A 13,023-nucleotide genomic window follows, 5' to 3' on the forward strand; every position below is an offset into this window, starting at 1 on the left:
CACAGGGAGATCCTGGTTCTGAGGGACAAAGGGGTCTACCAGGAGAAGTTGGAGAGAAAGGAAGAAATGTATGATAGAATATCAGTCAATGCCACTCCGCACCCCATTTAGACTTCTCTAGTCACTACTTTAAAAGTAGATTGAAAAAGGTTTCCCTATTATTATAGATATTTACATATTATTGGTTTACTAGAATGTGTGCGACCACTAAAATATCCTGGCAAAATGGCACTTTATTATGTTAAATTTAAAAAACTTTGATGCTCAATTCCTGACAGAAGAAAATAAAGATGGTAGGGTAGGGGAAAGGGGACAAGAAGTCCAGTCACAACTATCCACTATTAATTATACTATTTAATAGAGTTGATGGGAAACAAAAATCTGGAGCTTTCTCTGGATAACTTTTGTCCTCTAAAATTTTATGGATAACATTTAATTTTTAATTGTCTGGATAACTTCTGTGTTCTAAAAATTGTCCTCTATGGATTTTCTTGCCTCCTTGTTCACACAACTTTCTGACACTGGGTCTCCTTTCCAACTGGGTTAATATTAATGTTTAATATTTCAATTTTGAGGCTCTAAGTAGTTTACAGTTTAAGAGTTAGCTTTGAAAGAAACTATCTTTTAACACAGTTAAAAGAAACAATATACTTCATTGTGAGGTATGCATTCCATATGATTAAGGAACCTCAAAATCAAGAATCCTGATAGTCTTTGATAGCTGTTAACACATCTTTCGTAGTATGTATTTACGGAAATATAATCTAAAAACTGCAACGTTATCTAATAGAAATTGTTCTTCCTTATTTGTTGTTGCAATGAAATTTGGTGACCATTCAAAGTTACAGCGGTACTGAAAAAAGTAAATTATGATCAGTCTTCAACTTATGACCATTATAGCATCCCCATGGTCATGCGATCAAAATTCAAGCACTTGACATCTGGCATGTATTTATGACAGTTGCACTGACCCGGGTTCCTGAGATCACAATTTGCAACCTTCCCAACTGGTTTCCAACATTCAAAGTCAACGGGAAAGCCAGATTCACTTAACAATTCACTTACGTTTCACTTAATTGCAGTGATTTGCTTCACATTCACTGTGGCAAAAAAGGTTGTAAAATGGAGCACAACTCATTTGCTTAGTAACAAAATTTTGGGCTCCATTGTGGTTGTAAGGACTGTGGTTGTAAGGACTGCCTATATATAATAAATAAATAGGCTCATTTTCACATGTTATGACCAGCGATGTGTTTCACATTTTGTTACCACCAATTCGCTGCATGTCCACCCCCTTCGCCAGCGCAAGTGCCTCTTCCAAGTATGTATCTGCCCTTCCGTTGCATGTGCTTTGCTCGCACACGTGCCTTCCACAACTGAGCCCGGCCTCAAAAACATGCCTAACTAGGACGGCATAGAGCCAGGGCGTGTGGGCAGGCCCACCCGTGATTTCCACTACCGGTTGCTTAGTTGCTTTGGACTCTTTCTAGAGTCTCAACATCTTTTTATAGTGTGGTGACCAAAACTGGATCCAGTTTTGGTCACCACACTATAGGTATGGTCTTATTAGGGCTTTATAGGGTGGCATTAGTACCTTACTTGATCTTGATTGTATCCCTTTGTTAATGCAATTTAGGATTGCATTGACTTTTATGGCTGCTGCTGCACACTGCTAGCTCATATTTAACTGGCTGTCCACCAAAACTCCAAGATCCCTCTCACAGTTACTGCTATTAAGCCTGGTTTCACCCAGTCTATATGTGTATCTGAAGTGGTATCTGATGTGAGGGATAGCTCTGACTGTTCATCTCACATTTTGTTTCACAGGGAGATCAAGGACCACCAGGTCAGCGTGGTTCACCAGGTTCTGTGGGAGAAAAAGGCAACCTTGTAAGTTTATCTAAGCATATTTACAGGATACAGCTATTAATTTACTCCCTGTGTTGTTGCTTTCCAACAAGCAGCAAATAAAAAAAATACATTTTCTTCCCCGTACAAATTATTTCAGTCAAAATTAAAACGTGACCCGTCAAAACCGCGGAGGACAAAATCGCGCTCGACAAAAGCGCGCATGTGACGTCATCACAGCGCGACGAAAAAAATTAAAAATTGAAATAAAATTAAAATTAAAGCAAGCCGATTCACATAAAGGTAAGGGTTAGGGTTAGGTTAAGGGTTAGGGTTAGGTTTAGAGCGTTAGGGTTACGTTTAGCGTTAGGTTAAGGGTTAGCGTTAGGTTTAGCGTTACGTTAACGGTTAGGTTTAGGGTTACATTTAGGGTTAGGTTAAGGGTTAGGTTTAGGGTTAGGTTTAGGATTAGGTTTGGGGGGGTTAGGGTAAGGTTTTCGCTTTATTTTTACATTTATCGATCACAGCGTGATGTTTTCGTCCCGCTGTGATGACATCAAATGCGCGCTTTCGTCGAGCGCGATTTTGTCCTCCGCGATTTTGTGGTGGAACCAATTAAAAGCCTTATTCTTTGTTTCTTACTATAGATTTCACTTGTCCATTTTTCGCTGTTTTCCCAGTTCACAACATCTCTGGGAGGATCCAAAATCTATTACTCTTCTTTTATTATTTATTAGAATTGTCCCTAGTAGCCCAAGAGAATAAACACTAATAGCACTTCAAATGATGTGTTGTATCTGCATTTCAACTTTGGGAAAAGTGTTTTTTGAATTTTTGTTAATGTGTATTTTTCTGTCTCGCTTAGGATTTGAGTATAATTTGATTATAATTTTAATTATTATATAGTATTATAATAAGTAATGCAGTCTTCACTAGAAAAAATGATGCAGATAGCAAGGGATTGAAACAATCAGAAAAGATCAATGATTAAGCCAGAGATTTTAGCATGCTACACCTGATCATTCATTTCTATGCTCCATCTCTTTGTTTTCTCTCCACTTTCTGTTTGCAGGGCTCACCTGGAGGTCCTGGGAGAGAAGGTGAAAGGGGCGATATGGGGCCTAAAGGACCCAAGGTAAGGCCTGTAGCTACCAGGAACAGACTTAGGTTTGCTCTGGTTTGTTTTGTAATATCAACTTGATTTAATCAGCTAAGACAGCCTTGTTTTAAGCCTATGTTCAAGACAGAGGGGATGTTTTGTCATTCACCATGTCTTTCTTGAAAATTCAGATTCATAGCATTTTTAATAAATTGTTCATTATCTTTCAGTCGGTGTTTCTTGCCAACTGAATTGGGTTCTTCTATACTGTATGCTCATTAAAAGCCAGAAGTGGGTTCCTACCAGTTCGCACCTATTCGGTAGAACCGGTTCATCAAATCTACCCAACCGGTTAGAAGAGGTTCCACCAGTGGACCCGAAAAGCAGGCCACATCTACAGAAGAGGTTCCAAAAATTTTTGAAACCCACCACTGCTAAAGGGTTAGGGGTACAAGGATCTTGTAACTTGACAGCTTTAAGACTTGCATGCTTTAATGCCAGAGTTCCTGAGCCAACGTGACTGGAGGATTAATTCTGGGAGTTGAAGTCCACAAGTCTTAAAGCTGTCAGGTTTGAAGACCCCTAGTTTTTTTTTCTAAAGGGTTAGGGGTGCAAGGATCTTGTAACTTGACAGCTTTAAGACTTGCATGCTTCAATGCCAGAGTTCCTGAGCCAACGTGACTGGAGGATTAATTCTGGGAGTTGAAGTCCACAAGTCTTAAAGCTGTCAGGTTTGAAGACCCCTAGTTTTTTTTCCTAAAGGGTTAGGGGTGCAAGGATCTTGTAACTTGACAGTTTTAAGACTTGCATGCTTCAATGCCAGAGTTTCTGTATAGCTACTTGGACCGACCTAAGTACTAATTCATAATTTCATATTGGTCACATGGGCGGCAAGCCACTCCCACAAAGGAGGCCACACCCACAGAGTAGGTTCGAACAATTTTTGAAACTCACCATTGTTAAAGGCCTATTAAACTTAAAAAGGAAAGTCAGTTTGATATAATGATTGAGGATAGAAACAAGAGACTGTGAATTCTAGTACTGTCTTAGGCATGAAGTCATCTGAGAGCTTTGGAGTAGTCACTCTCTCCTAGCCTTCGGAATGAGAAGCAATGGCAATAGCAAACCACTTCTCAAAAACCTTGCCAAGAAACCTGCAGGGACTTGTCCAGGGCACGCACGCACATACACATGTGCGCGCATGCGGGCACACACACACACACACACAGAGAGAGACAAAGGTCAGGAAATTATTTTTTAATGGCGGTCATGAACAGATTTAGTTGTAAAAAAGTTTAAATCAACATTAACTATGATTTCTAAAATATTAATGTTGATAAACATAAAGTTGATTAGATTTTATATTTCTTATTGAGGTTTTTTTGAGATTATACCTAGTAAGAAGGTTGTTATTTCATTTTGAATTTAAGTTTTCTGCATTGTACCATGCATATCTTTCCAGTAGTTTTGATTTTTTTTTTTAATTACCACTTTTGATAATTTTTTCTTCTGTTTCCAGGCATTTCAATTGTCTATTATTGTATGTTTTCTTTATCGTGGAAATTATTGAGGGTGTTATATACCAAGTATAAAACATTTGGTACTAACTTTCTTCCAGATTATAAAAGAAAGCTTGGAGTTAATTTTATGGAATTGGTGATATTATGAATGTTGCAATATAATTTAATCTATGTAATCTGTCCAGAGTCATTAAAGTTGGTGCTATACAAATAATTGTAATATATAAATAATAAGAGCTAAGCTCAATTGTCATTCAAATTAGTCAGAAGCAAACTTCTGGAATCTTTTATATGAAATGTTTGAATTGTATCTTTATTTTCTTGTTTTAATCATAGGGTGATAGGGGAAGACCTGGATTAAGTGCACCTGGTCCCAGGGGAGCCCGGGTATGTTTTTATGGTGTGGTATATTTATATTAATTCTTAACATAAAGAGCTTCCCAGAACAAAGCAGAAGCACTATTAGAAAAGTTCATTTGAGGAAAAACCCATGAGAAAGTCTCTTCTCTGTCTTTTATTCACCTACTTATATTTTTAATCCTTCCAAGAACAGTGGTTTCCTCGCTGGTTTAGAAACCAAAAATCTCTCTCTTTGGAAAGGCAGAGTCATTTACATTTACATCCTCCTCTTCTGAACTTCTTAGAATGTTCCTGCAAACATGCAGGAGCACGGTTTTCTGACAGTTTCAGGAAATGCTGCCAAATTTAAAGCTGTAAAAACAATATCCTTGTGAGCATATTTATTGTAAAAGATAAAAACACAAGAGAGGCCTTATCCTTCTTTTAACATTTACTAAAATAAACAGAGCCACCCCTCCCCCGCTGCCTTCCAATATTTTCTAAAGAAATTAGTCTCCTTTTCCCATCTCTTTTGCTCACGTCATGGATAAGTGAAAGAAATGATGTGAAAAATATAGTAAAGCATTGATTAAAAACATACAACAGAAAATAATTTTCTAATTAAGCAGTTTTACAATGATTTTCCTTTACAAGTAGATGAAAGAATTATCTTTGCAACAGATTATTTTAAATGCAGATCCATTTTAAAAAATGCAAAAAAATTAATACTTAAATGAAAGAGCAATTAAGAAAATGTTTTATATACAACTAGCATACTGTATACTTTAAACTTTTATTGTGAGGTACAGAATATATTTTTGAATGTTTAAGCCATATACATTCAATTCAATGTCCATTGACAGAGAAAACATCGACAGACCATATTTAGCCATAATAGGTACATTGTATGTTATGTGAACCAAGCAAATTGTGTCTTATTCAATGATTATTAACTATGATTTAATATGTTGTGATGTATTCAGTTTTTTGAAATATTGTTCATCAGATTTTACTACTCTCATTCTTCGTTTCTCTGTTAACTAATCTAATGATTTAATTTATTGATCACCATATGAAATTTTATGTTATACTTTCTTATATTTGAACAAATCTATGGCAAGACAAAATGAAAACTGGGACACTTTTCTCTCTTTCTAGGGTGACAAAGGTGAAAAGGGTCATCCAGGCCCAGAGGTATTGTACACTTATGTACTTGCTTTTGCTAATAAATTGGACATTAGGTGATGTCATGTTATTTTCCTTCATTTGTTGAGGAACTGATCCCAGAAGCAGCTATTCCATAGTGGAATTGCTCTGGGGTCTCTTGAGTTGCCAGTAGCAACTCAAGCCACAAGATTAATACCAGTATTTCTCTGCCCAGCAACTTTAAGAGGTGTGGGCTTCACCTTTCAGCAACCACCTCCTGCTGAGATGTTCTTCTCACAAACTTCTTTTTATTTCCATTTAGCTTAAGCCCTTAACTGAATCAGGCAGAACCTTCTTTCTGAAGGAATAATAGAGGAAAATGAGGTATTGAGAAGAAAATAGTGAGCTGTAGAGGAAAATACAAAACAAACTTCTTCTTTATACCATTTTTGAGACAGGGTGCAAGAGGTGACCTTGGACCAAAAGGACTTAAAGGGAAAAAAGGAGATCCAGGTGATGATGTAAGTAGACTCTTGATCTTACATTCTCTAAACTGTTTAATAACTTTCACCATTTGAAGACTAATTTAATATTCTGATTTAAAAAGCATTTGCTGTGTGCTCTTCCACTGCTCTTTAGCTTATCATGGGTTTAGCTAATGATAAGCTAATATTTCATAATAGTAAACTCATATCTTTTATAAACTTACAGCTTCTCTCATAGGCTTTAAATTATACTGTTGCCCACGTAATCTTAAGAATTAGAACATCCCTTATATCTCATATATAATTGAATATATCCTTATAATTATTGTATTGTATGTAGATAATATGTATATCATATACTTATGACAAGGAGATTTAAACACCAGAGAGCTTGTGGTTCCAGATTTCTCAGGCCTATGGTTAAAATACAGTTGCAAATTTTACTGGGGTACTATGTATGTTTCCTGCAATGGTTATAATATTTGAAGCCTGTTAGATTTTCTCAGAATTCTTTAATGAATTATAGATTAGAAACCTAATTTAAATGTTGTACTGGTTGGGAACTGTCTGCCTCCTTGGTTCCATTTCTGCTTAGGGCTGAAATGATCTTACAAGGGTTTTTAAAAACACTGCAAATGATGTGTGAGAGAGAGAATGAGGGGGGAGGGGCAGAGAGAGAAATAATTATATACCCAGAGAGTTATAAATCCCCTTTAAACCCTCTTTGAAACAATATAATCTGTATCCAAAGAGCTGTCATTCATTTTCTGTACTCTTCAGTAAAACCTTCTTCATTCACTCCTTTAACTGCATTCCTCTGTCTCTCTAGGGAGGTGTTGGCCTTCCAGGTCCGCCTGGATCCAGAGGAACAGATGGTGAACCTGGACCCGAGGTATTATAGTTGTGCATCAGGTTGGATATTATTGCATGGCTCCCTTCCCTTGAGGTGAGGCATTTGAGCAATCCCAAACCAGAGAAGCAGGAGGCAAAAGAAATGACTACCTTGATATCCCCAGTAATGTGCCTTTGTCCCTAAGATGGGAAGAAAGTATGTCACTTTCTAAGCTCTGACAGCAGTCCATTTACTTTATGTCTGCAGAGCGGTTGGTAATGGTGCTGCCAGCACTGCAAGTAACATCCATTACTTACTGTAGGCTGTAAAAAAAACAAAGCAGACCAGGTAGAGATGTCCTTTCCCCTTTTATTTAGTGCTTACCTCAGGATTTCAAGGAGAAGAATTTGTATGCTGAGCCCCCCTCCCCCATTTCCTTGTCCTTTGAACACAAAGTTGCATCAGAAGCACTCTGACATTTTGTCATATTTCTATTGCTCTGTTCCTATTTGTATCTAATTTATTCCCAACAACTATTTTTGCCTCTACCAAAACACATTCAGTCCCTCAATCAAAACCATTTCATTACTCTCATATCTGCTACTGTCGCTCATTCAGGCCTTTGTATAAAAAATAATCAAATCAGTGAGACTTTTAAATCTATCTGTTTGCTATGTATACACAGAAATAGATTTATGCTTAAACCGCATGTTCGTGTTCAAAGCAAATAAACCTTTTCCTAAGTTATTTATCAGCAAACTGTGACATCATTCACAATCATTCTTAAGCCTCTGAATGATGAATTTTTATACATGCCATGATACATTTTCTATGCTCTCCTGCCTTAATTCTACTTATTTAAAGCAACACTTATATTTCCAAAAGCTAGTGAATATTAAAATATATTGCAAGTGGATATATTATTTTTCTTACATCCTGAAACCTCTGAAAGGTGGATTCCATCATCTTCTTTTCTAGGGTGATCCTGGTCCTCCTGGAGATCCTGGCCTAACTGTAAGTCAAGAACATTTCTTATACTGCATGCTCACTTTGGTCACTTTGCTGCCTTTCTTGTATCAGTGATAATTTGTTGTGAGCTATGAAAAAGCACAGCAAATGCTGCTTCACACTATTTGGCATAATATAAATTATAATCAGAAGCTGATTTTGTTTGATATACATCTTAATGCATGTACTCTCTTATCATGTTTTGTTGAAGATAGGCAGATATTTGTGGACTTATAGTCTTACAATAATGGAACATTGGAATGCACATTACAGTATAATATTTATAATAATCTGCTGATGTCCATGTATCTCTTGCATGCATAATAATTGCTGTTGTTGTCATTGATAGGACTGCGATGTGATGACCTACATCAGAGAGACCTGTGGCTGCTGTGGTTTGTTCGGAGTCTTTGCATGATCTTCATTTAGAGCAGAAGGGGTCACTGAGAAGGGAGAAATTATACCATTTTGATAGGGGAAAGTTGCCATCATATCATAGTGTTCTTCAGTTATTTAATGGCTAGGCTAATTTTTGACAGTTTAGGGTAGGACTAATAGCCCTTACATCAAAAGAATTTGCAGAACTGTAGATGACTCTAAGCAGTAGATTTGTTTTTAATTAATTGCAAATAGGCAGAAATAGTCACAGTTACCATGGATGTGTGCCTAATGTAGGAAATAACTCAGAAGGATATTATTTATTTGTTTTGTTGTTACTTTAAAATTATTGGCCATTAACTTAGAAAGGATGCATTTGGAAGTGAAAAAATATACTTTTACTTTTTTTTCTGGGATCTGAACTGACATCATTATTCACTCTGAACTAACAGTGACTGACCAAGCTACTTAATTAATGCGATCCAGCATTTAGCTGTACCAGGAGCTTAAGCTTCCAAATGCCAAGCTTTAGACTATGTTGGAAGGGACAGTTTAGAAGCACAGCTTTGCCTGGAGACACATGGCCTGGATAATCTATGGTATTGCCTGACTTTCTGCATTTTGTATTCTAGTGCCCTTGCATCACTATCTCTCACCATTCTTATTAGTCATGTTGGCTGGGGGGAATAGGGGGAACAGGCCAACATATTTAGAGAATACCAGGTTGGGGAAAGCTAGTTTAGCAACCACTCAAAATGTTAGCTCCTGGTTTGTTCACATGTGCAATATTCAAATAGGGTTCAGGAGACTCCATACTTTAAAATACTTCTCAGTTATTTGCAGTGCATTATTGTTATAGTTCTGGACTCATTTTATGGTGGTACTCATTACTATTTTGTCTTCCTTTTTCATAGATTGTGAGAAGCGGTGTGGTCCATTGGACATTGTCTTCGTCATAGACAGTTCAGAGAGTATCGGCTACACCAACTTTTCCCTGGAGAAAAATTTTGTTATCAATGTGGTGAGCAGGCTAGGGTCCATTGCCAAAGATCCAAAATCTGAGACAGGTCAGTGACTGACGATTTCTTCTTACAGCTGAATATTCTCCATAGCTGCAATGGTCTCCAATACTTGTATGATGACATATACTTTTTTACTCGCTAATTAATTGCAACATAGGAAGCAATATCTGACCCATGTCACTATTACAAATATTTGCTATCTTGTCCCACCAGTATTCCACACTGGTCTAATTTTAAAAAAGATATATAGAAAAATCTGTATTTGGACTCAGTTTTCTCTAACATATCCACAGACCTTTCTGATCAACCTCTATGTGCATTGGAAACTTCATTGGAGTAGTTGGTTTTCTAAGTGCTGCTCTTAAGGGAAGGATGATACAATAGAAGAGCCTCCAGTGGTGTCATCAATACAAAGAAGATCCAAAATGTCCTTTTAGGTCTGTTCTAGAGGGCAATATCAATGGCAACTGATGTCTTTGTGGTCGCCATATGAGATATGAGATTATGTCAGTGTCAATTGTTATTTGACTTGGGAACCATCCCTTTCCCTAAAGATGAAAAATGATACTTTTTCTGAGCATTATTTTACAGTAACTGTAGTAATGGTCTCTAAAAATGATTTCAAATCATTGGCCCAGTACGTATGTGAATCTGCATTCAAACAGGCTGGGGGTTAGAGATCACTGTGATGAAGGGGAAATAGAATATCAAAATCTAGGAATTATAACTGAGCTTATTTTCCTGGCAGGTGCCCGTGTTGGAGTGGTACAGTACAGTCATAAGGGAACCTTTGAAGCCATCCAGCTCAATGATAAGCGCATTGACTCACTCTCTACTTTCAAAGAAGCAGTGAAAAAATTGGAATGGATTGCAGGGGGCACCTGGACTCCCTCTGCACTTCAGTTTGCCTATGAAACACTCATCAAAGAAAGCCGGAGAGATAAAGCCCGGGTGTTTGCTGTGGTGGTGACTGATGGACGTCATGACCCTCGAGATAATGATTCAAACTTACAAGCCCTCTGTGATGGAAATGTTGTGGTCAATGCCATTGGGATTGGAGACATGTTCAATGTAGATGAAGAATCGGAGACGCTGAAAGCAATTGCTTGTAGTGACCAAGGCAGAGTCCAAAGAATGAAAGTATTCACTGATTTAGTGGCTGAAGAGTTCCTTGACAAAATAGAGATTGAACTCTGTCCAGGTTAGTCAATGCAAGCTTCGCTAAAGCTAATTGCAAGAAAGTAATATGGCATGTCGTAGTTTTCATATATTTGGGCTAAGTATTATGTTCATGGCATCTCCATTTTAAAAAGTAGCAAGGTCTACTGCTGGGATGGCGAACTTATGGCACGCATGCCACAGGTGGCACGCAGAGCCATTTGTCAGGGCATGCGAAGCGTTGCCCTGTCAGCTGGCCAGCTGACTTCAGCCTTTTTTTTAAAGCCATTTTTCACCCTCCCCAGGCTCCAGAGGCCTGGGAAGGGTAAAAAACGCCTCCCTGAAGCTTCCGGAGCACAAAAAACCTACCCTATTCAGGAACAGACTTCTGGTTTGCTCGTAGTGCTGATTTTGGCCCTCCGGAGCCTTCAGGGGTCTTCTGCAGGCTTCCCTGAAGGCTCTGGAGGACTAAAAATGGCCTTATGGACAAACCAGGACTTCCGGTTTGCTCATAGGGTCATTTTTTGCCCTCCGGAGGCTTCAGGAGCTTCCGGGGGGCCTCTGGGGGGGGGCTGTTTTCGCCCTCCCCAGGCTCCTATAAAGCCTCTGTAGCCTGGGGAGGGTGAAAAAAGCATGTAAAAAATGGGAGGAGCACTAGTCATGCACACATGCATGCTCGGGGTCGTGCCTTGCATTATGGGTGTGGCACGCCCTCGCACAACCTCCCTGCGCTCCCCCCGCTTTTGGCACGCGAGCCAAAAAACGTTCGTCATCGCTGGTCTAGTGATATTCAGAATTGGAAGGAATGGCCAGTAGGGATTGCTCTGGTCCAGCACTGAGGCTTTCGCTTTCAAATATTGACTGAAAGTTTAAATCATAGTTTGTGTGGGAGAAAATTGCATTGTTTCAATAAGATAATGTTCATACCCAACTGCATTCATAGTTCACTATGAAGAAAACTGCATTTGCTAATGCAGTTTAATTAAGAAGGCCTGTGCAGCACAAAGCACAGACTCACCATATTTTGTACCCACTAGTAAAGTCTTAAAGGACAGTTTTCAAAGATTGATCAATGTAGTCATTGCCAATCTTAGAGTGAGTCTGAATACCAATTCTACACTTATTAGTCTATCATCCTTAATGAAAATGAGGTTCAATTGGTTTGTTGTTAACAATGGAGTATTCTCTTAATCCCTTTGCTTCACTTTCATGCCAAAGGGGGAAAAGTTCCTAGGGTGACATGTCATTATCCCTCCATGGAAGATCATTTTGAACCATAAATGGCCCAAGAAAAAAGGATTAATTAGCTTCTCTTTGTTGCACTAGTTTAAAACTTAATATTTTCAATATCCTGCCTAATTGTTGATATGTATACATAGCATACTGCTGTAGTTGTAAGCTAAATGTGATCTGAATGATGTCCATCAAATATTTTTTTACTCTTTTTTCAGATCCTCAGATTGTCTGCCCTGAACTGCCCTGCCAAACAGGTAAAAAAAATTATTTGAACTATGATCCTCTTTCCCCTTCTATTCCAATTTAACTGTAGTATGTAAAATAATTCTGAGCTAAACAAAGAATAGGTGTTCTAACTCATATTTTACATCATTTCTAAATGTTATTCCTTCTTAATGTTTAATTCTGCAGGTAGGTACATTCTTGTATTATAGCTATTCTGCTTTACGGATGTGTTGTAAATATCCCGTTTTCTCAAACAGTAGTTTTTCAAAGCATAAAAACCTCTTCTGACAGGCCCCCTTTGAGAATAGCAACCTAATCTTGGCGCAGAGACTAACCATAAGAAAGCAAAGGTCTTGATAGAAGCACTTGGGGAAGTGCACTTGCCATTAATCATCAGTGATCAAATGCTGGTTTATGTTTTGACACATTTAAAACTGGTTAAATCCTGATGCTGACAATTCTAATCAGTAACCCTAATGCAGAAACTGAACTCTTGATCAATGCATATAAAGTAACTCTGGGCTCTAAAGTTGAGGACAAATTTCTGATATTTCAGGAATTTCCTCAATAACTTTTACATTAGGTTCTTCATTTCTCCCTTGTTGGTACATGAAATATGCCATCTTCTTTTGTCTTACTACGTGATTAGCTACATTAGTTTACATAAACATGTCATCTTCCAAGATAGAAAGTCCAAAATGGCTTATAAAGTAAAATATAGAAACAT

At 37.9% G+C, this 13,023-nt stretch overlaps 1 protein-coding gene across 2 annotated transcripts in view; it reads left to right on the top strand.

The window, feature by feature from the left end:
- The window catches only part of LOC148045567 (collagen alpha-2(VI) chain-like), a 65,672-nt gene that overhangs the window by 34,828 nt on the left and 17,821 nt on the right, over window positions 1-13,023 (top strand). For both annotated transcript variants that reach the window (XM_087716624.1, XM_087716623.1), the window contains exons 16-27: window positions 6-68; window positions 1,828-1,890; window positions 2,921-2,983; window positions 4,804-4,854; window positions 5,965-6,000; window positions 6,411-6,473; window positions 7,267-7,329; window positions 8,248-8,283; window positions 8,627-8,672; window positions 9,570-9,722; window positions 10,426-10,878; window positions 12,287-12,325. In XM_087716624.1, coding sequence (XP_087572750.1) covers window positions 6-68; window positions 1,828-1,890; window positions 2,921-2,983; window positions 4,804-4,854; window positions 5,965-6,000; window positions 6,411-6,473; window positions 7,267-7,329; window positions 8,248-8,283; window positions 8,627-8,672; window positions 9,570-9,722; window positions 10,426-10,878; window positions 12,287-12,325 — 1,129 coding nt within the window. The remainder of the gene's footprint in view (window positions 1-5; window positions 69-1,827; window positions 1,891-2,920; window positions 2,984-4,803; window positions 4,855-5,964; window positions 6,001-6,410; window positions 6,474-7,266; window positions 7,330-8,247; window positions 8,284-8,626; window positions 8,673-9,569; window positions 9,723-10,425; window positions 10,879-12,286; window positions 12,326-13,023) is intronic.

The sequence above is a fragment of the Thamnophis sirtalis genome, unplaced genomic scaffold (genome assembly GCF_051295495.1).
Source record: "Thamnophis sirtalis isolate CommonGarterSnake01/CBP01778 unplaced genomic scaffold, rThaSir2_p1.2 scaffold_5, whole genome shotgun sequence".
Taxonomy (NCBI): Eukaryota; Metazoa; Chordata; class Lepidosauria; order Squamata; family Natricidae; genus Thamnophis; species Thamnophis sirtalis.